Raw genomic sequence first — 23,763 nt, 5'->3', positions numbered from 1 at the left:
TAGAAAGGACTGCTAATTTTCACTTTTGTATTGAGAAACTACGGTTAGCGGTTCTCATAGCCTACATGAGTTCACAGGTAAGTTTAGCTGCTGATTAGACCTGGTTACAGAAAATGCAAGGTCGGGGGCACCTGGGTGGTTCAGTCAGTTAAGCAGCTGCCTTTGGCTCAGGTCATGATTTCAGGATCCTGGGATCCGTGGGGAGTCTGTTTCTCCCTCTCTCTCTGCCCTTCCACCTGTTTGTTTTTCTCTCTCAAAATAAATAAATCTTAAAAAAAAAAAAAAAAAAGGTCGGGGGAGGGCGCCTGGGTGGCTCAGTAGGTTAAGCCTCTGCCTTCAGCTCAGGTCATGATCCCAGGGTCCTGGGATAGAGCCCCACAACAGGCTCTCTGCTCAGCAGGGAACCTGCTTCCTCCTCTCTCTCTGCCTGCCTCTCTGCCTACTTATGATCTCTGTCTGTCAAATAAATAAATAAAATCTAGAAAAAAAAAAAAAAAGGTCAGAAGGAACTATCCAGAATAAAGTTAGAAAGTCAAAAATATTAAAATAGAGAGACAAGACGCAGACAAGACTGGAAGGAGAGGGAGTTCATAGTCTACAAGAGGACACGAATTTGTAATCGGTTAAGGTCCAAAGAGGGATGACAAAGCACTGAAAAAAGCACATGGAAATCTATGTGAGAGGATCTGGAAAGGCTAAGCTCATTGTGAAGAATGGGAAGCGTGCCAAGACAGACATTCAGGCAAGGGAACATGAGCACAAGCACATAAAGGCATGGCAGGGCGACTCATGATCTATCACCTGCTCCGATTTCAAGGTAGGTCTATGAAACCTGACTATTTCTCAGCATTCCAACCTTACCTATGGGGTCTAACCATATTCAAGCTTTCTAATAAGTGCATCGGATGGCAGAAGTCTACCCTAGAGCAAAGGATAGTTCATGTGCTTCAGACACTCATCTGAGAGCCCCATGTGAAAGAGAAAATCCACCTGAGCTGCAGTGCAGTCTCCTAACTTGCAGCATTAGCCACTTGGCACTTGCTGGAAATAAAAACTCTTGGGTCCACCCCAAACCTACTGAATCTGAAACTCTGGAGGTGGGGCCCAGCAATCCGTGTTAATAAACTTTCCCAAGGTTCTGAAGCATGCTAAGTTTTGATTAACTCCTGATCTAAAGTACACCTTTCTCCCAGTACGATTCAGACCACTGCTTAGAATTTGTTACAAACATCTCTTGGGAACCAGTCCAGACCTCCTGAAGCCACTGCGCTGCAGGGGAGCCCAGCCTCCACAGCTCCAACAGGCACTCCCTGTGAATTTCATGTGTCTGATTCCAAGTTTCCAATGTTACTGCATTAGATTATCAACTCCTCAAGGGCAAGAACTGTCTTGTTCACAGTTCAGTTTCTTTCTAATAGTGGGGTGATAACAGACACTCAGTGACTGTTTTTAAATGATTAGCTAGCTCTGGATCAACAGGCACATTATTACGGCAATGTCAAGGTACCATGACTGGGAATTACGGGGCTATGTGCTTATCTGACCTTGTCTTATTTCCCATAACACAAAAAAAAGTTCGGCTTATTTTAAAATGGTGGTCAGCAGCTTGTTAAGAATAGCTGGATTGCTGGGGTGCCTGGGTGGCTCAGTGGGTTAAGCCTCTGCCTTCGTCTCAGGTCATGATCTGAGGGTCCTGGGATCGAGCCCCACATCAGGCTCTCTGCTCGGTGGGGGGCCTGCTTCTCCCTCTCTCTCTGCCTGCCTCTCTACTTGTGCTTGCTCTATCAAATAAATAAATAAAAGAAATCTTAAAAAAAAATAGGTGGATTGTTAACTGTGGAATTAAAGCTATTTTTGTTTTAAGCTCTTTGGTTTTAAAGAGGACTATGGGTTGGGAGAGCAAAAAAGGGAGTTGAGGGCCTTCGTGCAACACCTCAGCTACGTTGAGGTGAAGTTCAGACTAATTAGAGTAAAGCTGATAGACATAACTGTTAGCCTGGGGGAATATGATCCACTCAGAAACACTACTCCAGCCCGAAAAGAGATGGCTTTCAGCACCGCATCCTTTGTTTAGATTTGGAAGAAAGAGACCCTCAGAATTCAGGCTCCTTAGTTCTTACTGAACACAGGTCACCCACCAAATCAGTTCAGTTAGAGGCAAGAGCTCCGCATTTCTCAAGAAGTTAAACCTTTTCAAGTTTTATAACCAACTGAGACTGAACTGAAATGGCTCAAGAAACACACACACTCCAGAAACTAAATAATTGAACTCGAGGATACACGTATTTTAAGTAATAGTCCCGTTCAGAAAAACTGTCTATTTATTTTTCTACCCAATTCAGTGTCAGTGATATACAAAAATATAAACAAATTACCATATTTACAGGAAGATATACAAAACAATCACCAAGGAACAAATCTGGCAAAGTGTCGAACTGTTGCTTATCCACAGCCACTCAACTGTATGTGGTTTATTGTAGGACAGTTGCCCAGTTCCCCGGGAAAGATGCTATGTGAATTCATACCTTCCATAAGCTCAAGCAAACACTACAAGAGCTGATAGAACCATGCTTAGCACTGACAGTCAGAGAAAAGCTTTTAAAGAACATGCTCTAATTTTCAGGCCAATGTTATAGAATCAGCGGGCTCACAGGCAGGATGTGGCTTCATCAAAGGAAATGCTTCCCTCCTCTTGGCCTTCCTAAGATCCTCTTCCTTGTATACAGGAGAAGCTCTCTTCGGTAACAGGTGATTGAGCAACACCCTACCCAGCAGATGGTGCGTAGATTATCAACACAATGGGGAAAAGGAACAGACTCTCTTCTCAACTAAATACAATCCAGATTTGGGGAGGCAATTTCCAAATCTCCAGCAGGCAGACATTATGTGACTTGTATTTTGTACACAGCACATTCCCTTGGGAGAAAATAGGATTGAGCACCTCAGAAGTGTTCCTATTGCTCATCAAATATATCTTTTCCCAAAGTATATGGGGAATGCAAAACCCTAAACCGAGCCAGATATTAAAGGAATCATCCCATCTTCACTCTCAGGAATCCAATGGGTCACATAGCACAATTCTTCTTTATTGGAAGCAGAAGGTTAAGAGTCCTTTTCTCCCAAAATGCCTCAGCCAGGGGCAGCACAAAGAGTGGAACACAAAAAGCTCAACAACATGGAACACAACAGTTTTCAGTCAACCTCGCCAAAATCTTCTGGTCATCTCCAAGACACTACCACATTCAAAATTCAAGTTCATATTCAAAAAAGAGAGCACTCTACTTCAGATGACAAGAAAGAGAAAGAGGGAGAGAAAGAGAAGGAGGGAGGAAGAAAGAGAAGGAGAGAGAGAAAGAAAAAGGGGGGAAGGAAGAAAGAAAGAAAGCAAGAGAGAGGAAAAGAGGGAGGAAGAAGAGAAAGCAGAGAAAGAAACAAAGGAACAGCAATTAGCCCAACTACTCCAAATGCCGGACAACCGGGGAACTGCCTCCTGAAGACACTCAAGGCCAGCAGGATTCATTTATAATTTGGCATGTGCTGGCTGAAGGGGCAACAAACAAAAAGAATAAAGATATAATGCATCAAGTAATCAGACAAATGGTAGACATACATACCACATTAAAGATTCATATACAATACTGTGCTGATTTTAAAGAAGAAATTGGGGGAGAGGGGAGGGAACAGACAATAGGAAAAGAATTACAAGGGAGCGTTTCAGCCCAATGCCAGTCCAGTGAATACTTACCAGTGGGACTTCCTATCTTTCATCTCCAAAGAAGTTGATTTAGTCAATTATAAAATTACCTTCTCACTTTTGGGACATACAACATACTCCCAAGTACAGTAAGCCCTCCGACATTTTGGTTTCACTCGCTATTTGATGACTAAGTTGTTTCTGGTTGTAAAGATTTTCCTAATATATTTTTATTAGCCAGTTAACACAGTAAAGGCTGCTCCCTCTGTGAGGCCAAGCAAGCTTCACCAAATAATTTGATCTAATGAAGATGAAGGGTGGGGGCTGGGGGGATGGAGAGGAAAAAGGGAAAGTTTCCTGGTTGTAGTTGCAAAACTTCTTCTCTCACTTGAAAACCTCTGCAATCACTTAATGTTTTGCTCCAGAAAAAGAAAGCAAAACTACTTGGGAAAATACCCATATACTTATTGTTTACTAGCATGATACAAAACAAATTCATAGTTGTCAGTCAATCTTCTTTTGAAAACCAAATGTGAATGTTTAATCTTGTAACTTAAGAACTGAATTTTCCCACATTCCTTTATATAGAGTTAGCATCTGTAAATTGAGATCTTTTTTGGACAATCATGCAAATTTAATTTGTCCCTGGAAAGAAAAACACAACCTACCAGATTAACAAAATATGTCCTTTAAACAATAATTTTTCTGCGAATTTTTCTGCACTGTTACCACTTTTATCCTTCAGTAAACAGAAACTACTCTTAAAAGGCTTATGGATTTCAAGTGTACAGAGAGTTAAAACTCTGAGCACAGTTAGGAAGAGTGAATCAAGTCAACCTATTTTACCTTCTGAGCGGGCTCTACTCAGTTCAAAAGTAAATTCTAAAAATTTTCCAGCTATTATTATTAAGCTAGAGAAGCTAGAGACATTTTTACTGCCATCGAGGCTTCTGTAAAATTGAATAAAGATTTTATTATACCACACACACAAAAAGCAATCGGTACAGAAAAGGCAGTTTTCGGTTATTCTGTTGAGCATTTCTTTCCATGATTTCTCCCATTAAAGTATAGTTTTCAAAGCAACCACCACGACAAAGGAAGCATCTAATTAGTCCATTTTCTTCTGATCCAAGAATGCTGAACATTTACTGTCCCATCTGTAGCTGTATCAGCAGTGTAATGAACACAGTTTATATTACTGAGCTATTCTTTGAACTCCAAGAACTGTTGAAGTCTTTTCTGATGTTCTGCAGATGCTTGCACAGCACTAAATGAAACATAAATTCAAAGCATAAGCTTTATTTTACATTAAGCATATTAAGTGAACCACAGAGCACAGAGTCAATATTTTTCAAAACAATTAAAAACAAATAGAAATCTTCACTTATTGAGTACTTCTGAGAAAGCTGGATGAAAACCCTCCTTAATCTAATGAGGAGGAGGGCTTGCATTCAGTAACGGCATGCTTCTACCTTTTAAAAGACCAAAGCAAATTAAGACTGACAAGGGAAAGCATCGATTTGAACCTGCTCTGCTGTGGAACCTGCTGTGCAGAGTTCCAGGCCTGGCAGCAGATTTTCTGGATTTTATTATTTTATTTAAACCAGATTCCAACATTATCTTTGAGTTGTGGAGTATTTGAATTGCCTTTAATATAAAATCCTTTAAACTAAAATGTTTGGTTAAAACACAATGGACTCCACTAATCGTTTTCAAAGGTAACAGCTTGGTGGTTTAGATTTAGTTCTCCCTTTGAACGTAGTCATGTCTCAGATGGGGAAATGGAGTTCTCTCCCCACACTTGCCCCCACTAACGTACACTACCTTGATGAAATTAGAGCAAATATATCCCAAAACTAGTATATAACTTCCTTCTAAACTTTTGGGCAAAAACCGAATACAGTCAAAGATTCTCATTTTCTGGCTGTTGAAGACGTATTATTAAATGCTAAAATTCCAGATTACAGAGTCACCACTTTTAAAAGTGCCCCAAAAAAGTCTTATTATAGTAATTTCACTACAAATCATCCCCAATTGCCTTACAAATACACATCTCTGCTAGATTCAACCTTGCAGCTGCCTCCCATTGAACCATTTCAAGTACTTTACTGTGTGGACTGGTGAAGCCGGATGACACACCTCTTCCACAGGAGGGTCAACAGAGGTAAATAGACCTTTTGTGAAAAAGCCAGAGGTCAAGGAGACAACACCGCCTAGTAGTATAGTACAGATACCAGTGGACAGGCTCTGGGGTCAGAAGGATTTTAGTCTGAATTCTGATTCTGCATAATCATTGGGAAGTTAAACCATTTGGTAACTTGACCACAACCACAGATAGTTAATGACGTAACTAGACATAAATCCAAATGTTTTAACTCCACGTCTTTTTTTCCCACCATACCGTACTGTCCCGGACGTACAAAATAGTCTCTGCTGACCTCATCAAATGTAAAACATGGCTCTTCCATGTTTTAGAGAAAAGAAACAAAGGCAGAATTTCATCCTCCTAATTTTTTTTATCAGTCATTTATCCCCCTTTTGTATCTAAAACTCTCTGCGCCCCCTCTCCCTGTTCAGTACACATATTCCAGGTTCCACAGCCATCCAGCATCCCCCACCTGACATCTTAGAGGCAGTCCTGGGCACAGGAAGAAAAAGAGGTGTTTTAAGAGTAGGAAGATCGGATTTCAGGTTCCTGTTCTAACACCAACTAGATGGGGCTATTAGGCAAGTTCTTCATCTTCTTGAGCCTCAGTCTCTGCATCTGTGTGGTTATGATAACCTCTACACTTCACAGACTCTTTATGGAAATGAAACGAACATGGATAAAGTGCTCAGTTGTATTGTCCAGAACAGTGCTGTCACAATAAACTTCCTGTAATGACAAAAATGTTCTAGACCTGAGCCGTCTAGTACGGCAGCCACAAGCCATATGTAGTTATGGAGGACTTAAAATATGGACAGTGTGACTGACCCACTGACTTTCTAGTTAATTTAAATTTAAACTGCCATATGCAGCTATCATATTGGAGAACACAGATCTAGAAGACACTCAATAAAATTTTGTCTGTTTTTAAACAAGTGAATAAACCTTTCAGGGCTCTTTACATTCCCACACAGAACCAAGTGTTCCATAAAAACCTACTATTTCTGCTGTGTATTACAGAAGTAAAAAGAAATATCCTGCTGTTTCTAAAATCAGGCAGTTTGAGGAAGCTCTGAACTATTTATTGATAGTTCTGCTTACAGGAAAAGCAATCTCTTGTGTCTTCTAAAGTTCATATATATAATTGTGATAAACACAGTTAATAAACTTGTATCCCTTATCCTGCCTAACTAGATTGTTTCATGAGAAGAAAGGAGTAAACATCAATGAAACTAAATATAAACAGGTCTGGCATTTGTGGTTTTCTCTCCGGTTCCGTTTCCGAAGGTGTTATGATCTGTCACTATTTTTCCAGTATGATTCACAAAGCACCAAGGACTCGTTTATGGAACACTCTGCTCACCCCAAGTCTTAACTAGCTAACCAAGATGTAATATCAGAAGTATTTTTAATGTGCTTTTCTGTAAAGGTACTCCATTTTTTGCCTTTTTTCTCTCATAAGGGTGTTTTGGTAATTTAAAAAAATTATATAATTCATAATTATATAGAATATAATGAAATTACATTTACTGCTTTTATTAACTTTCTATATCCTCTTTTTTGTCTGTATGAAAGAAGGCCCCAAAGCTTGTATGACAGGCCCAATTTTAAAATATAAATATTACTAAATCCAAACTGTTAATTCCCAGTAGGAATCATGAAAGCCCCAAAAGAACATGTTCAACATGTGAGCCTTTATAATTCTCGTATCTATTTCTCAAGGGAACTCCCGAAAGTGGATTCTTATCATGGATTAAAACAGGTAAACTTACTTCAGATGTTCACCAAATGTAGTAGTTATTCGATAGATGGCAGTTTTTAGTGATGCTCTAAATGCAAATCTTAATGTTTTATAAGAAGTGTCCACAAGACTTCCGGAAATCCGAGGCGGTTTACTGGAAGCGTGAGGAAGCTTGAAGTACTTGTCCACTGCCTAGATCAAAAAAGAAAGAAAGAAAATAGTTCAGAATAGAAGGAAGCCATTAGTCCAAAGGATTAAGGAGATTTTATTTAAAATAGATGGACAGAGATACACACATCATACAGACATACTAGACAACATTTATTCTGGATCACAATCAGAAGTTGGCAGGGGGGGGCAAAAAAAGAACAGTCTGAGATACAACACAATGGAGGTTCAGCCCCAACAGCAGTTTGCAGAGAAAAGTCCAGACCCGTCCTCTAAAAAGGAGCTATACTCCAATGGCCTTGAAAAAGCAAAGCTGGGAAGTGAAACACAGATATCCTACTCCGTTTACGGTGTGTGACCACTAAGAATACTTCTATTATAGATCTCAGTAAAAAGAGAGACAAGACTAAAACTATACGTAAATCAAGTTATTTACTAAACTAGCTTATTTTCCTTTTCATTTCTAGATGATAAAGCATCTATGAGCAAGAACAGGTGGGGAGAACTGACTTTATTTGTCCTTGATAAGGAGATTTAAGTATATCTTTTAAAGGTCCAAGGTAAACAATATAATTTCTATATAACTACATTTAAAAAAGGGAAAACTGAAGAAACAAAAGTTTAAGTGGATTAATCTAGTATAGCAAGATCATTTCTACAGGGAGAAGAAATAATAGTAAAAGCCTATTCTTTATACTTACGGATATAATCACCAAAAGAACTAAAAACAGTTAAAATGATTTCTGCCATCAAGTTTTTTTTTGTTTGTTTGTGTTTGTTTGTTTTTAAACTCATTTGACAAAGAAAGAGACACAGCAAGAGGGAACAGAAGCAGGGGGAGTGAGAGAGGGAGAAGTAGGCTTCCCACCGAGCAGGGAGCCCGATGCAGGGCTCGATCCCAGGACCCTGTGACAATGACCTGAGCTGAAGGCAGACCCTTAATGACTGAGCCACCCAGACACCCCTGCCATCAAGTTTTTAATTTCAAGAACATTTTTGTATCATCTGAGTGATCCTGTTTATTTTAGCATCCTAGTTTTGTTTTAAGGACGCAACATCTTCTATTTCTGAGGATTTTGATGATTTTTGTTGTTTTGGTTTTTTGATTTTGGTTCTTTCTTCCCTTCCTTTGCTTCTTTGGTCTCTATATCTTCTGCGTTAGAGATTCTACTCAGAAATCTAGTGATCCCTGGCTCGAGACTGAGGGTGGGACCTCTTAAAAAAGCTGACCCAAGGCTGAGTACACAGAGATTACCGACAACAGGCTTCACAACAGGTGATCTGCATGGGGTTTTTTTTTAGGGTGGGTGCCCAGCTCAGTCAACTTTTTCTTCTTGGATTAGTCAGAGTCCCCAGAGAAGAGTTTTCCAGTACACTGTCTGGAGGGCCTGTGCTCAGGTGAGTACACCCCTATGCTTTTCAAACAAGACCCACAACTGTGTCTCTGTTGTTATCTACTCACAACGCTGCCAGCCCAGAGCCCCCGGTGTTCTACCCTCTCTGAAGGATAAACCTCAACTGCTGGAGGGAGAAGCACCAGTAGCAGAGAACCTAGGGATCTAACCGATTTTCAAACAGCTCTCAGCTATCCTTATTCTGGTACCTGTCCCTTCACCCTCGGTTCCAGAGGCACTTGGTGCCTGTCCCACTACTGATTTCAGATTTGCCTCTGAGATCTGTTAAGTTAGTTATCTCAACCATCTGCTCTCCAGCTTTGAAGACTCTGTTGCTGTTGTCTCCTCTCCTGTTTATGGATTTATGTCTTTTTAAAAGTCCTTTTACTGTAGTTTAGCAGAGCTTTGCGGGGAAGGAACAAGATTTAATGCGTGTGTTCAGTTTGCAATGACAAGTTCAAGTCCAATTATTTATTCTTTCAGTAGTAACTTATAAGAGTATTTCCCAAGACTGGGACATATTTGAGATCATTTTAGACAGTATGGGAGGTGGTATTCAGTGACACACTTAAGCAACATTAGATAACACTGAATCATAATGGATAAAGTTACTTCCTTTTCAATTTTCTTGTAAACTTTCTGGCAAACCCTCATCAGACAAGGAAAAATAGTCATCATCATTTACCACCTGGGTCCAATAGATCATTTTTATAATTTAAGGTTATCTTATAAAAAATTTACCAGAAGAATGATATCATCAAAATGCAATATTTTAAAAAACTTTTGACAGGGGCGCCTGAGTGGCTCAGTGGGTTAAAGCCTCTGCCTTCGGCTCAGGTCATGATCCCAGGGTCCTGGGATTGAGCCCTGCTTCGGGCTCTCTTCTCATCAGGAAGCCTGCTTCCCCCTCCCTCTGCCTGCCTGTCTACCTACTTGTCACCTCTGTCTGTCAAATAAATAAATAAAATATTTTTTAAAAATTTAAATAAAAAATAAATTAAAACTTTTGACAGCTCATAATTTTGTTGAAGAAAGACTAGCCATTTTCCTTGTACCATAACCGGAAAACTTTTCATCCTTAGGTTTATAAAGAAAAATTCAATGACCAATCCAGTGAGTTTTTTCATTTCAATATCATTTATTTCCTTCCAATTACCTTTGTATACACCTTTGCATACCTTTAGCACTTATCCACTTATAAACCATATAAAGTAAATTTTGGTGTAACATATCACAGAAAATGAAACAATACTATCACATGTACTTTCGACCAAGTGGGATGATTCACAGGTTCTTATTATAAAATATTGTCAGACAAGTCTTTCCTCTTGAATGACTTACTGGATGGGAATATTTCCTTTTTCTCCTAAAAAATACATTGTTCTGTCATTTATACTGGAGATTGAGGAAATATACCTAGAATATTATCATCTGAAGATTCATAGTCTGAAATTCCTCTTACATGATCATCATTAAAATCTAGAGCAGTGCTATCCAGTATAGTAGCCACTGAGATACATGTAGCTACTAAGCACTTGAAATGTGGCAGCTCTCAACTGAGATATGCTTTTAAGTGAAAAATGCATATCAGACCTTGAAGACTTAGTGTTAAAAAATATGTAGATTATCTCATTAGTAATTGTGTATTGATTACATGATAAAATTAAAATACTGTAGATTTACTGAATTAAATAAAATATATCATTAAAATTAACCTCATCTGTATTTTTTTTTTTTAAAGATTTTATTTACTTATTTGAGAGAGAGAGAGAGACAGAGAGAGAGGGAACAGAAGCAAGGGGAGTGGGAAAGGGAGAAGCAGGCTTCCCGCTGAGCAGGGAGCCCCATGCGGGGCTCGGTCCCAGGACTCTGGGATCATGACCTGAGCTGAAGGCAGACGCCTAACGACTGAGCCACCCAGATGCCCTCATCTGTATTTTTTTAATGTAACTCCTAGAAAAATGTAAAGTTACACAAATGTATTGTATTATATTTTGATTTGACAGGGCTGTCTAGAGTTCTATTTGCATTGTTCTGATTTACCTAAATAATTACTGAACATACTGGCAATTGTCTTCCCATTACCAGTGTGAACAAAAGATTTTAAGATCCTGAATTAGCAACCATATTGAATGAAAGCTTAAAATTTAAAAAAAAAAAAACTATAAAAATGTGTATCTAGGCCTTTTCTTGAAAGATGACGTAATACTATGTGATTTCATCATTCTCCTGTTTTCTCGTTGGTCTTTTTACCACAGTTGGAAATAACTGATGAGTAATGATGAAATAATTTCCTAGGATGATCAAAGAGTAAACTGTCCCAAGATACTGGAAATGGAAAATCACTAAGATTCCAAAATACATCTTAGATTTTAAAAGGGTCCTAAGGGTAAATGCAAAAGAATGAATTTTATTGAATTGTTTCTTCTCTTTGTTCAAAAGACCTCTAAGAATAAAAGTCACAAGATATCAGCTCCTACAAATAGTTAGAACAGCTCAAACAAGAAATGCAAAAAAAATGAGTAAGGAACAACAGACCCTAAGGATACAGAGTTAAATGAGGAAGAAAAAGTCTGAGTCTGGAGCTGGTATGTCCACAACGCATCTTTCATCCTCCTTAATCTCCTTTTATGACAAAGGATAAACAGGTTTCAGGTTCAGGGACTTCAGCAAACAGCAGTATCAACTAGCTAGAGCTTTCACTTACTGTCTTTTCTCACTTTGTATTATCCTTAATAATGAAATCCAAAAAAGTCCTGAAAACAAAAACTTCTGTACTGTTTTGGTGGCAAAAGCTGACCTGACCTCATCGAGCAGTAAAGCCTGACCTGAGCTGACATGGGCTGTTTAGTCTTTATTTCACTTAATTTCACTTACTATGAATACTCAGATATTTCACTGGTGAAAATATTAATGTATCTAATTAAAGGGACTCTACCCCAGATTCCAGTAGGAGTATTATGTAATATATAGTATATATACAATGTTATATTCTTAAAATTTTTAAAATCTGAATTTTGAAATATTTCCTAGGGTATGAGATAAGGAACAGTACACCTATATTCTATTTGTAGCAACTCAAGTTAGTTGTCCTTTTACAAAAGTGATATAAAATTTCCTTTTAAATAAATTTAAGTTAAAAATGAACGACTTAAGGGGCACCTGGGTGCCTCAGTTGGTTAAGCCACTGCCTTCAGCTCAAGGTCATGATCCCAGGGTCCTGGGATCGAGTCCCACATCGGGCTCCTTACTTAGCAGTGAGCCTGCTTCTTTCTCTGACTCTGCCTACTATTCTGCCTGCTTGTGCGTGCGCTCGCTCTCTCTCTCTGACAAATAAATAAATAAATGAAATCTTAAAAAAAAAAAAAGACTTGGGGCACCTGGGTGGCTCAGTGGGTTAAAGCCTCTGCCTTCAGCTCAGGTCATGATCTCAGGGTCTTGGGATCGAGCCCCACATCAGGCTCTCTGCTTAGCAGGGAATCTGCTTCCTCCTCTCTCTCTGCCTGCCTCTCTGCCTACTTGTCATCTCTGTCTGTCAAATAAATAAATAAAATCTTTAAAAAAAAAAGACTTAAAATACTAAGAAAATAATAGTTCAGGTGGCATATGACTAAAATTATAATAATATATGGTTAGTAAACAGTTACAGCAAAAACTATGAAAGTCTTACATGAATAACTTAAATCTAAGAAACACCAGTTTGTAATACTTAATGATGTGCCCCATGGTCAGAACTGAAGTGCTCAATTAGCTGTGAGTTTAAACAAGTATCTCTGAGCACTCATTTTATGCGCCACACATGGTTCCTGGCCTGAGGACTCAGATCACATCACTGGGATCTCAAATACCTAGTTAAGGATTACCCCAAATAATTAAAAGGGTAAGTGGTGAGTACAGTATACCACTAAACAATACACTCCTCAGGAAAAGTTAAAAATTCCAAGAAGGCCTTACCTTAGCCCTTACAGAAGCCTAAAAAAGGGCTATCCTATGAAAATGGGCACTTTGGGCCCATTTGGATTTATATGCAGTACTAAATACGCAAAAGCCAAATGAAGATAAAACCCCAGTTGCTATCCTTTGAGTATTTATCTGTCAGCGTCATTAACAAATGTCCACTGTACAGAGCTTTCAAATTTCCTGGTCTCAAGGATCCTACTTATAACCCAGTTAAAACAACGGTTTATTCCACTAAAGCCAGAATCCCAAACAATTGGCAAGGATAACAGCTTTGTTATGGAATTTCCTTAATGGAAATCATGACTGCAGAGCAGAGTTTCTCAATCTCAGTACTACTGACATTTTGGACTGGGTGATTCTCTGTTGTGGCAGCTGCTCTGCACATTACAGGCCATTTAGCAGCATCCATGGTCTCCACACAACAGATGCCAGTAGCCCTCCCTTTCTCTGTGCCCATCACAATGTCTCCAGACGTTGCCCAAAGTCTCCTGGGAAGCAAAACCACCCCTGGCAAGAACCACAGCTACAAAATAATAAAAATATTAGATGACGATGCTGATAGCTACATTTACTGATTGCGGTTACTGTGTGCCAGAAACTGAGTTAACTGCTTTATGTATGTAATTTCATTTAAATAGTAAAATAATTTGCTAACAAAGCCATCATGCGAACATCACAACCATTCCATTTAATGAGATGTTTTTATAATATTAGCATCTGCTATGTATTGCATACCTCTCTTAGGTTCTCTGATCATCCTGCATTTCTGTACATTGTGGTACTTATTATAATTGTAGTTAATTATTCCTTTTTGTCAATAATCTGTTTTATACTCTGTAAGCTCCTAAAGGGCAGGAACCAGGTCTGTCTTTTTCTATTCTGTATCTTAGCACATGGTAACCATTAGATAATTGCCAGGCAGTTGATAACTTGGCCAGACACCACTCCAGGCTTTTTACAGATATTATCTCTAACCTTCATAATAATCTTGCAAGGTGCTACATTTTAAAGATGCAGACACAAAAGGCTGCCTGGGTGGCTCAGTGGGTTAAAGCCTCTGCCTTCAGGTCAGGTCATGCTCCCAGGGTCCTGGGATCGAGCCCAACATCGGGCTCTCTGCTCAGCAGGGAGCCTGCTTCCCTTTCTCTCTCTCTGTCTGCCTCTCTGCCTGCTTATGATCTCTGTCAAATAAATTAATAAAATCTTTAAAGATGAAGACACTGATCTAAAAGATATTTCATAAGTTACCCTCGGTTACTAAGAAAGTACTGGAGGCTGGACTTGAACTGGGCAGCTGCTTGACACTGTGTCTCTTGGAATGCTTGCTTACAGTATTTTTTTTTACTTAAATTTAAATTTGTTCACTAACATACAGTGCAATATTGGTTTCCGGAGTAGATGTTAGTGGTTCATTGCTTACATTCAACACCCAGTGCTCAAGTTTGCTTACAGTACTGACTGTAATACTTTTTTTAAATCTTGAAAGACCTTTTCTCCTGTACACTATAAGAACAGTGTCGTACAACATGGTAATAATAACAAAGTAATAAAACCTTATATTTGCTGGGCACTTAATATGGGACAGGTACCTTGGGTGCTTTACAGAGATGATCTCATTCAGAATTCACATCCCTGTTGTCAGGGATGAGGTAAGTACTGTTATCACTCCCTCCAATTTCCAAATACAAATGCTGACATTTAGAGATTCCTGTATTTATTGGTTATATAACATACTCCCCCCCCGCCATTTTATAATTTCTGAGTTGGAGCTGTATCTTCTAATTAATGATATCCTGGACTCAATGAAATATGATAAACATTTTTCCAAGGTTGCAGAGCTAGGGAATAGTAGGAACCAGAATGTAGACACAAGTAGAACTGACTATAGCTCTGTCTCTGGTCCTTCTGACACACTGCCATTCCATCTTAGGAAAGGAGGTTAAGAAATGCATACCTCTCCAAGTCCTCACAGAGGCAAAGGACTTGGGGTCTGAAAGCCTAGTTTTGTTTTTTTTAAAGATTTATTTATTTATTTGACAGACAGAAATCACAAGGAGGCAGAGAGGCAGGCAGAGAGAGAGAGGAGGAAGCAAGCTCCCAGCTGAGCAGAGAGCCCCATGCGGGACTCGATCCCAGGACCCTGTGATCATGACCTGAGCCGAAGGCAGCGGCTTAACCCACTGAGCCACCCAGGTGCCCTGAAAGCCTAGTTTTCAAATCTGCCTCTACCATTTACTGAGCATGATCCTGGATAAGGCATATCAATAGATATAGACTTTTTGAGACAGACACAATCCTATAGTACGTTAGGTAGAGCAGCACACGAATCTAGCGGAACAAAGAATGAACTATGACATATAAGAGAAGATTGGTCAAGGGTCTCAGAGCCTTCAAACCCAAGGTTCTCCACTGCTAATGCCCTGCAAACAGCTCAGGGTCAAATCCTAGCTCTGCCATCTACGAGACTTGTATGTGAGACCTGAGGTATGTCACCATGCTCCCAAGCTTCCCTCATCTGTAAAACAGGCCTAAATATCTCCATCCTACTTTCTTTACAAGATAGTTATGAGGATTAAAAAAAACCAAAAACAAAAAAACAACTAAGAATGGTATGAGTGAAATCATATAGCATTTGTCTTCCTCTGAATGTCATTTAGCATAATACTCTCTAGATCTATCCATGTTGTTCCAAATGACGAGATCTCATTCTTTTTTATAGCTGAGTGATATTCCTGTGTGTGGGTGTGAATGTGTGTTTGTGTCCCCACATCTTCTTTATCCATTCATCTATGGACAGAAACTTAGGTTGCTTCCATATTTTGGCTGTTGTAAATAATACAATATACATAGGGGTGCATATACCTTTTCAAATTAGTGTTTTCATTTTCTTTGAGTGAATACCCAGTAGTGGAATTACTGCATCATATGGTCATTCTATTTTTAATGTTTTGAGGAACCTCCATACTGTTTTCCAGAGTGGCTGCACCAGTTTGTATTCCCATCAACAGTGCACAAGGGATTCTTTTTTTCCAAATTCTCGCTAACACTTGTTACTTCTTGTGCTTGTCATTTTAGCCATTTGGACAAGAGTGAGGTCAGATTTGAGAGACAAAACAAACAAGGGGTGCCCGGATGGCTTAGTTAAGCATCTGCCTTCAGCTCAGGTCCTGGGATCAAGCCTGGAGTCAGGCTCCCAACTCTGGGCAGAGTCTGTTTCTTCCTGTCCCTCTGCCCCTCCCAATGCTCTCTTTCTCTCTCTCTCTCTAATAAATAAATAAGATCTTAAAAAAAAAAAAAAGAATAAAACAAAGAAAAAAGAGACAAACAAAAAACCCCAACAGACTCTTAGCTATGGAGAACAAACTGGTGGTTGCCAGAGGGAGGCTGGTGAGGGAATGGGTGAAACAGATGAAGGGAATTAAGAGTACACATATTATATGAGCAATGAGCAATGTATAGAACTCTTGGATCATTATATTGTAAACCTTAAACTAATAACACTGTATGTTAATTATACTTGAATTTAAAAAGTTTAATAAAATTTAAAAAATAAAAAATCCCAGAAGTTTGGTATTTAGAGAATTTAAAATTAAATCTTCCTAATTTAAAAAATAAAATAAAATAAAATAAAATATAAGAAGAAATCAGTCCATAGACTATAAACTACTGTGCTATTATTATATTGTAAACTACACTGCCAGCATGATGAAAAACAAACTCTGCTATGAATGTCAAAGATACACCCAAAGCCTGGGAACCCAACAGTGTGGTTAGGCAAGGCGATTGTTAGGTGGTGTGCAAAATACTAGGAAATTCTTTCATTACAGAAAGGTAGCTGGGTAAGAGTATAAATAATAAAACTATTCACGTGTTCCCACATGTCTTAAAAAGGTACATGAGAAAGTGAGCACAGAAAGAATTCAAAGGGGGAAAAACACAAATCACTGGCTTTGATGGGTAAAACTTTCTAAGAGGTAAAATAAATTGAGAGTTGAAGAAAGGAACAGCAAAACATGTTTTCTTTTCAGGCTTCCCAAGACCCAGAGATGCACCAACTGCCCTCCTTTCAACCTACTTCAACACCACTGCCCCAGAAAAATAGTGTGCAGCCCAGCTCCCACCTCAAGATGCTTCCGGCACCCAGTGTTCCTATTTCTCATCTGACTTACAGCTACAGTGATGAGGCACCCAACATGAAGTCAGGAAAGGCAGCCTGTTCAAAGGCAAGAAACAGGTTTTCTCTGTTTTTAGATCTAGGACTAAAAGGACCTACTACTTTAAAACTGTGCACCCAGTCTGGCAGCAGGGATCCACCAGGCTCAGCTCTATCCTTTTGAGCCTCTGGCCAATAGGTAACATTTATCTGCATAGATAACTACAGGTCACTTTTAGTAGCTGTAAGTTGTGTAAGGAACCAAATTTATATCACTGAACAGAATCCTAATATCCTAAATAATCTGATTAATACCAGAGGGTTAGTAACTTCCTTTTTCTATTCTATAAAATTATTATTAACAAAGGAATTAGTTTCTCTTCCTGGTCTCTCTCAGATTGTTGATTTCCCAAGGGTGAGAACAGTACCATATTTAACTTCTAACATACGCTTTGTAAACATGAGCTATAAGAAACAAACCAGAAAACCTGGGAAGGAGAGAAAGACACAACCTCTCCCAAACCCAAATACTGCTTACCTCTTGCAGCGTCAACAAGGTATTAAGAATAGCTGGTAGTGTAGTCTGGACAACTCCAAATCTGTCTTCGGTAAACGATGCTGCTACTAAGTGAGACAGACCTCAAGAGGAAAAGAAAAAAAAATTTAAAGGAAATCCAAATTAGGCACATCTATTTGCATCAGCTGAGAAACTATTAACATCCTGAATATGTGAAGAGCTTAAAATATTGGATGGGAGGGGAGTACAATAGAAAAATGGGCAAAAGACTGGAACAGGCACTGGAAAGGTGCTCAACTATATGGGGTCAGGAATAAGATGACGGTCTGCATTCTAGCACGAAAAAAAGCTTTTAAATAATACTGTGTTTGGTAGTGATGAGTGGTAGAAAGAAAACAGCAGAATAAGGGAAGAGAGTGACAGTTGTGAGGACACTGTTCACAGGGGGTCAGGAAAGGGCTCTCTGAGGAAGTTATCATTTTAAGCACTCAGAAGGCAGGATCTAGGAGATGGAAAAAAAACCTCACTTCTTTAACAACTAAGTTTTTATATTCAAGCTAAGTTAAATATGTTCAAATGTTAAAAATGTTATGTCAATATAAGTTGACAGTTGAAAACATTCTATTAATTGCAGTTTTTTGAAGTAGAAAAAGACAAGCAAGAATCCCAGGCTCAGTTTCTCTGCTTGTATACAAGGATAATTTCTGCCCAAATTAAAGTATACTTAAATATCTAAGGAAATTGATCCATATAAAACAAAGACATAAAAATTGTATCTAAAAATTCAAAGACTGAGGTCAAGATCCAGACCTGACTTTTCATGAATATACTTCAGTAAATTTTTTTTTGGAGATGCTTCAGTATTTAACTGATAATTAAAATCAGAGTTGTATTGTAGTTCACTGTGATTGCTTACCTTCTAATGCCCAAATATGCATTTGGGCATCTGAAAAAACAGCCTGAATAGAGGCCTCTGGGTGCTACAAATACAACAGAAACATTTAAGTTCAGCTGGGCATTAACTCTGTTATTTCATCTAATCAACTAGGGAGCCTATAACAATAAAAAATTCTCAGCAGCCTCTTAAGAATTAAAATCTGAAATTCTTATATAATAGGATTTAACTGCAATAAAGCATTCTGTCACCAACTTATTGTGTGACCCTTGCCCAATCTCTAAATCTGTCTCAGTTTCTCATGTAAAATAAGAGTTACACACACTCAACTCACCTCAGATTAGTATACAGATCACCTCAGAGAATGGCTACAATGCTTTTTTTTTAAATCCCAGAACTGCCTAAATACATATTACCTCTCTTAATTGTCTACCCTCAGCCCCACTCAAAAGAAACACCATCCAACCTTCCTTAAGATAGCAAGGTCGAAGAGTAGGGAGCACTAATTGGTCCATTTAAACAAATGCTGATTTTGTGATGCACCCAACGAAGCCTATTAAGTACATCGGCATGTTACATTTCTCAACACCAAACAGCAGCGTGTACAGCTCCTTATCATAAAATAGATCCACTTGCAAAACTAGAATCAAAGGCAGCCATTCACTTCCACGGAAAAAGCAGATCTTGTTCAGCATCTGCTCTGCCACTTATTGGCTCCGTGCCCTTAGACTAGTTACTTGACCTTTCTGAGCCTCAGGTTTCTTTATCTGTAAAATGAGGACAGAGAGATATCTCAGAGGAATGCTGTTAGAATTAAATGAGGGAACTTAAGAGGAAACAACACAGTGTACATAAGACACAAGGATGAGTCCTCTTCCTATCCTCTGAAGTAAAACTTCGGACAACCCCTCTTCCTCTTGGTGGAAGACAAGACCCCTTCCTCAGGAGGGTGATGGTTGTCCCAAAGCTCTGATGGAGAGCCTAAGGTAGATTCTTTTTGGTAAACGTCATTGCTAGGTGGGTAGATCTCCTCTGCCACCAAAGTGAGAAAACAGTTTCAAGCCCTTGAAATGATTCTTTGTTCTGTGTACCTATATTCTGTCAGAGTCACTCTTAGATCTCTCTCCCCACAGAGTAAAAATTAATGATGCATGCCAGTGCCCTTGGAGTACAGTATTAGCTAATACTGTAATATCTTCAGAACGAAAGAAGCCAGACTAAAGTAACTAAAACAAAACAAAAATTCTTTCCCCTACATATGGGCAAAGGTTTTGCTCATCAAAGGATTAACATACAACAGCTGTAGTGAGTGAAAAAGGAAGGATTCTTTAGCTTCTGCCATTCAGTTACTCTCCTGTGACAGCTGGAGCAGCTGACACACAAGATGGAAAGTCATTTAGTTTGTGGCCTGAATTACAACTTTTTATCCCACACAAGCTTAACATCTGCAACTTAATCCAGTCACAAAGATTGTAGCAAGACAATGAGCCATGAGGGACCGCCATGGATTTGACCATTTTGCAGGAAGGGGTTGCCCACCCCCACAAAGCTGCCTGCAACCAGGAGACTCAGAAGTCCAAAAGAGTCAAGCCACAGGAAGTCCCTGGGATGAGCTGGGGGTCGAGGGCAGCTCTTACTCACACAGAGGTGCAGTGAAGCACTCTGCAAAGCTGTCTGGCTTGCTAGGATTGAGCTCAATATTTAGAAGTCAAATCCAGTCTGGTACTTCCTTTCTTCTCTCATTTCCTCTCCCCCCATTCCTAACACTGAACTATATATTCTTACCTTACTGAAAAAATACATTATCAGCACCCGTTTTGATAAGAAATTCTTAACCTGAGTTGGAGAAAAGGAAGAATGAACACATTTAAAGTTTTCAGTTCTATTCAAATATAATGTTAACACATTCCCATGTACTTGCTGACACTAAATTAAATGAAACGCTTCACATCTTACAGAGAAAGGACAGTATTTGCAGTAAACCATGTAAGTAAATACCTTTTGTACGTAAGTTGGATAACCAAGATGGATCGTCTAACCTAAACTGACTTTTCATGTACACATGCTAACCCCCAAATTAGAGTTCTATGATAAAAGGAATTCAAAGTGGTTCCAGGGGTATTTTCTTACTCACTTCTTGACAACTGTCTTGACCTTTAGCCTCTTAATACCAAAAAAGTGTGTGTTTCCCTTACCAAAAAAATAAATAAATAAAATAAAGAATCTTAAGATAGGAAATGGTTTTCTACTAGTTGACATTTACATGGAAAACAATTTTCTTAGTATTAAACTGAAAGCTACATACCCCAACTGACTTGAAAGTGAATTCATGATATGGCAGGATTTATGATACGTAAGGCAAATGGGATCCCAAAGTCTGTGAAATGCCCGCAGTGCCTCTATTAATCAATCATTCCATCAGCAAAGATGTTGTCATTCCTCCCATCTTAAAACATAAAACCCTTCCTTGACCCCTCAACTCCCTCCAGCTATTAATTACCCCTTTTCTTTGCACCCCTAATAGCAAAACTCCTTGAAAGATCCAGCTTTCCTTGTGGCCGGATTCCTCCCCCAATCTCTCCTGGCCCCATCCAATCCGCATTAGTCCCATCTGCTCCACCCAGAAGCTCATCAAGGACTCAATGACCTCCACATTCCACCCCCCCACCCCCCCCCCCACACACAGATCAGTTCATCCTAGAGCGGCTCTCAGGCTACCCATCAGCAACATGTGGCACCACTCACTTCTCCTCTTCAGTTTTCTTCCCACCTCCACAGTCACTTGGTCCCCTCTGCCATTCCTCCTCACCACCCAGACCTGGAATCGCTAGAGGATCCCATTCTTGCTTCTTTCTTCTTCTGTATACAATCCCAAAGAATTTTCATGGAGTCTCATGGCTTTAAATACTGCCTGTATGCTGGGACGCCTGGGTGGCTCAGTTGGTTAAGCAGCTGCTTTCGGCTCAGGTCATGATCCCAGCGTCCTGGAATCCAGTCCCACATCGGGCTCCTTGCTCTGCAGGGAGCCTGCTTCTCCCTCTGCCTCTGCCTTCCGCTCTGTCTGCCTGTGCTTGCTCTCACTCTCTCTCTCTCTGACAAATAAATAAATAAAATCTTTAAAAAAAAAAAAAAATACTGCCTGTATGCTGATGACTTCCAAATTACCATTTCTAACCCAAAACTTTTCCCTATGCTCTAGATATATGTCTCAGTTCTTAGTACTTTCAATTGGTTGTCTAATAAGTATCTCAAAAGAACATAAACCGATCTCATCATTTCCCTACCTCACCTCTATCAAATCTCCTCTTCCAGAATAATCAGCTAATTGCAACTATACTGTATCAGAATATACTCAGGCCAAAAATCCGAAAATCAACATTAACTCTTTTACGTCACAACCAGACCATAAGCAAATCCTATTAGGCCTGCTTTCAAAATATACCCAGACCCTGATTACATCTTGCAGTCCCCACCACAACCATCGATACCATCACCTCCCACTAGATTACCTCAACAGCTTTACAACTGTCTCTCTGCTTCTATTCCTGCCCTCCGAGAATCTTACCTCAACACGACAGCTAAAGCAGCATTTTCAAAATGTAAGGTTACATCACATCATTCTCATGAACAAAACCATCCTGTGCCTTTCCGTCTCACTCAGAGAAAATGTGAGTCTTCAAAACAACTAATGCGCCTGATAAACTCTGGGTGCTGCTACCTCTCTGACTTCCCCAACACCTACTGGTGTCCACACTATCCCTCACCCAAACCAAGCCCACTCCCACCTAAGACCTTTGCATTTTGCTGCTCTCCGCCTTCCGTTCAGGTCTCTAATCAGGTGTCACCCAAGCAACAAGACCTCTCGTAACTGCTCTATTCTTCTGTACAGCACTTAAGACATCAAACTTCTTCCCTTTTAAAACACATATTGTTCATAATTTGAATGTAACGTATTGGGATCCATCTTATAATCAATAGCATAACATGATTTAACTGGCAACTTTTTCCTAATGGTACCCAAAGTAAGTCTTACCGTTAGTAGAATTTTTTAATACTGAAAGAGATACAGTTTAATACATTTGCTTGTTCATCTATTTCCCTTCACTGGAATGTAAACAAATAGTCAGGGGCTTTAGTTCAGTATTTTCCCAGTGCCTAAAACCACACTCTGCATATATAAAGAACTCAGCAAATATTTCTTAGATGAAAGAATTTACAGAGCAAAGGCATCGCATTAGGTGAAGTCATATGAAGTTGCAACTTACATAGCTCCAAACCAGTCAAATACCAGCAATTTCATATGAGTCAATCCTGGATGCTCTCAATGATACATGCGAATATAAATCCTATAACTCTATCACCCTACCTGCTCACGTTTATTCTGAATCCATGAATAAATCATACTGGGCTGTCTCGCTGTCTTACCCTCAGCACTAACAGAGGTACATGGAGAAGGATTAGAAAATTCAGTCATTTGCTGATCTAAAGAAAACAAAAAACAAAACAAAAAACCAAGAAGGTGAAAACTCGGGTTATAAGTCTCTGTAACTACATTTCAAATTCTAGAAAACAGTCCCCTTACCAGAAGCAGAAGTCCACAATCTTGGCCCTCTTCTTATGAGCTGAGAACTCTGAGGGGACCCATAGCAGGTATTTACATCAAAAATTCCAGCCATCCGATTCACCACACTAGAGCCAAACGGGCTTCCAAGGGGACTGGCAACATCAGGCGTAGACAATTTGGAGGAAAACAGTGACATCTTAACTAATGGTGGCACTGAAGGCCGAGGCATCTGGCTGGATTTTGGGGTCTGAAAAGTAGCTTCTTCTGTAAAAGAACAGATCCAGTGCTTAAGAGGCAGCCCGAACAAACTGCACGCACCTCGGGTTTTGGTTTCATGCATTTACCCAAGGCTCAGGAGTGGGTTTCCTTTGGGTTTACATCCTCAACATCCAGCTTTCACTGCTGCAGCTCAGTGACCGCTCGCGGAGCACTCTGCACCCCCTTCTGTTAGATTGGTGCAGCCCCGCTTGTTTTCTCCCCGCAGAGAATATCTTCAGCTTCAAGGACAGTTTCTCTAAATCTAAGCTGTGT

At 39.5% G+C, this 23,763-nt stretch overlaps 1 protein-coding gene across 3 annotated transcripts in view; it reads right to left on the bottom strand.

The window, feature by feature from the left end:
- Window positions 1–4,647: 4,647 nt before the first annotated feature.
- NDC1 (NDC1 transmembrane nucleoporin) overlaps window positions 4,648–23,763 on the bottom strand; it is a 45,392-nt gene continuing 26,276 nt past the window's right edge. For all 3 annotated transcript variants that reach the window (XM_032302283.1, XM_032302282.1, XM_032302284.1), the window contains 7 exons: window positions 23,251–23,496; window positions 23,035–23,150; window positions 20,454–20,504; window positions 18,690–18,753; window positions 17,795–17,895; window positions 7,613–7,773; window positions 4,648–4,961 (listed from right to left, as the gene is read on the bottom strand). In XM_032302283.1, the coding sequence (XP_032158174.1) occupies window positions 4,898–4,961; window positions 7,613–7,773; window positions 17,795–17,895; window positions 18,690–18,753; window positions 20,454–20,504; window positions 23,035–23,150; window positions 23,251–23,496 (803 nt within the window). In that variant the 3' untranslated portion in view covers window positions 4,648–4,897. The remainder of the gene's footprint in view (window positions 4,962–7,612; window positions 7,774–17,794; window positions 17,896–18,689; window positions 18,754–20,453; window positions 20,505–23,034; window positions 23,151–23,250; window positions 23,497–23,763) is intronic.

The sequence above is a fragment of the Mustela erminea genome, chromosome 10 (assembly GCF_009829155.1).
Source record: "Mustela erminea isolate mMusErm1 chromosome 10, mMusErm1.Pri, whole genome shotgun sequence".
Lineage (NCBI taxonomy): Eukaryota > Metazoa > Chordata > Mammalia > Carnivora > Mustelidae > Mustela > Mustela erminea.
Note: the sequence above shows the minus strand (reverse complement) of the source record. Positions and strands in the feature narration are given on the sequence as shown.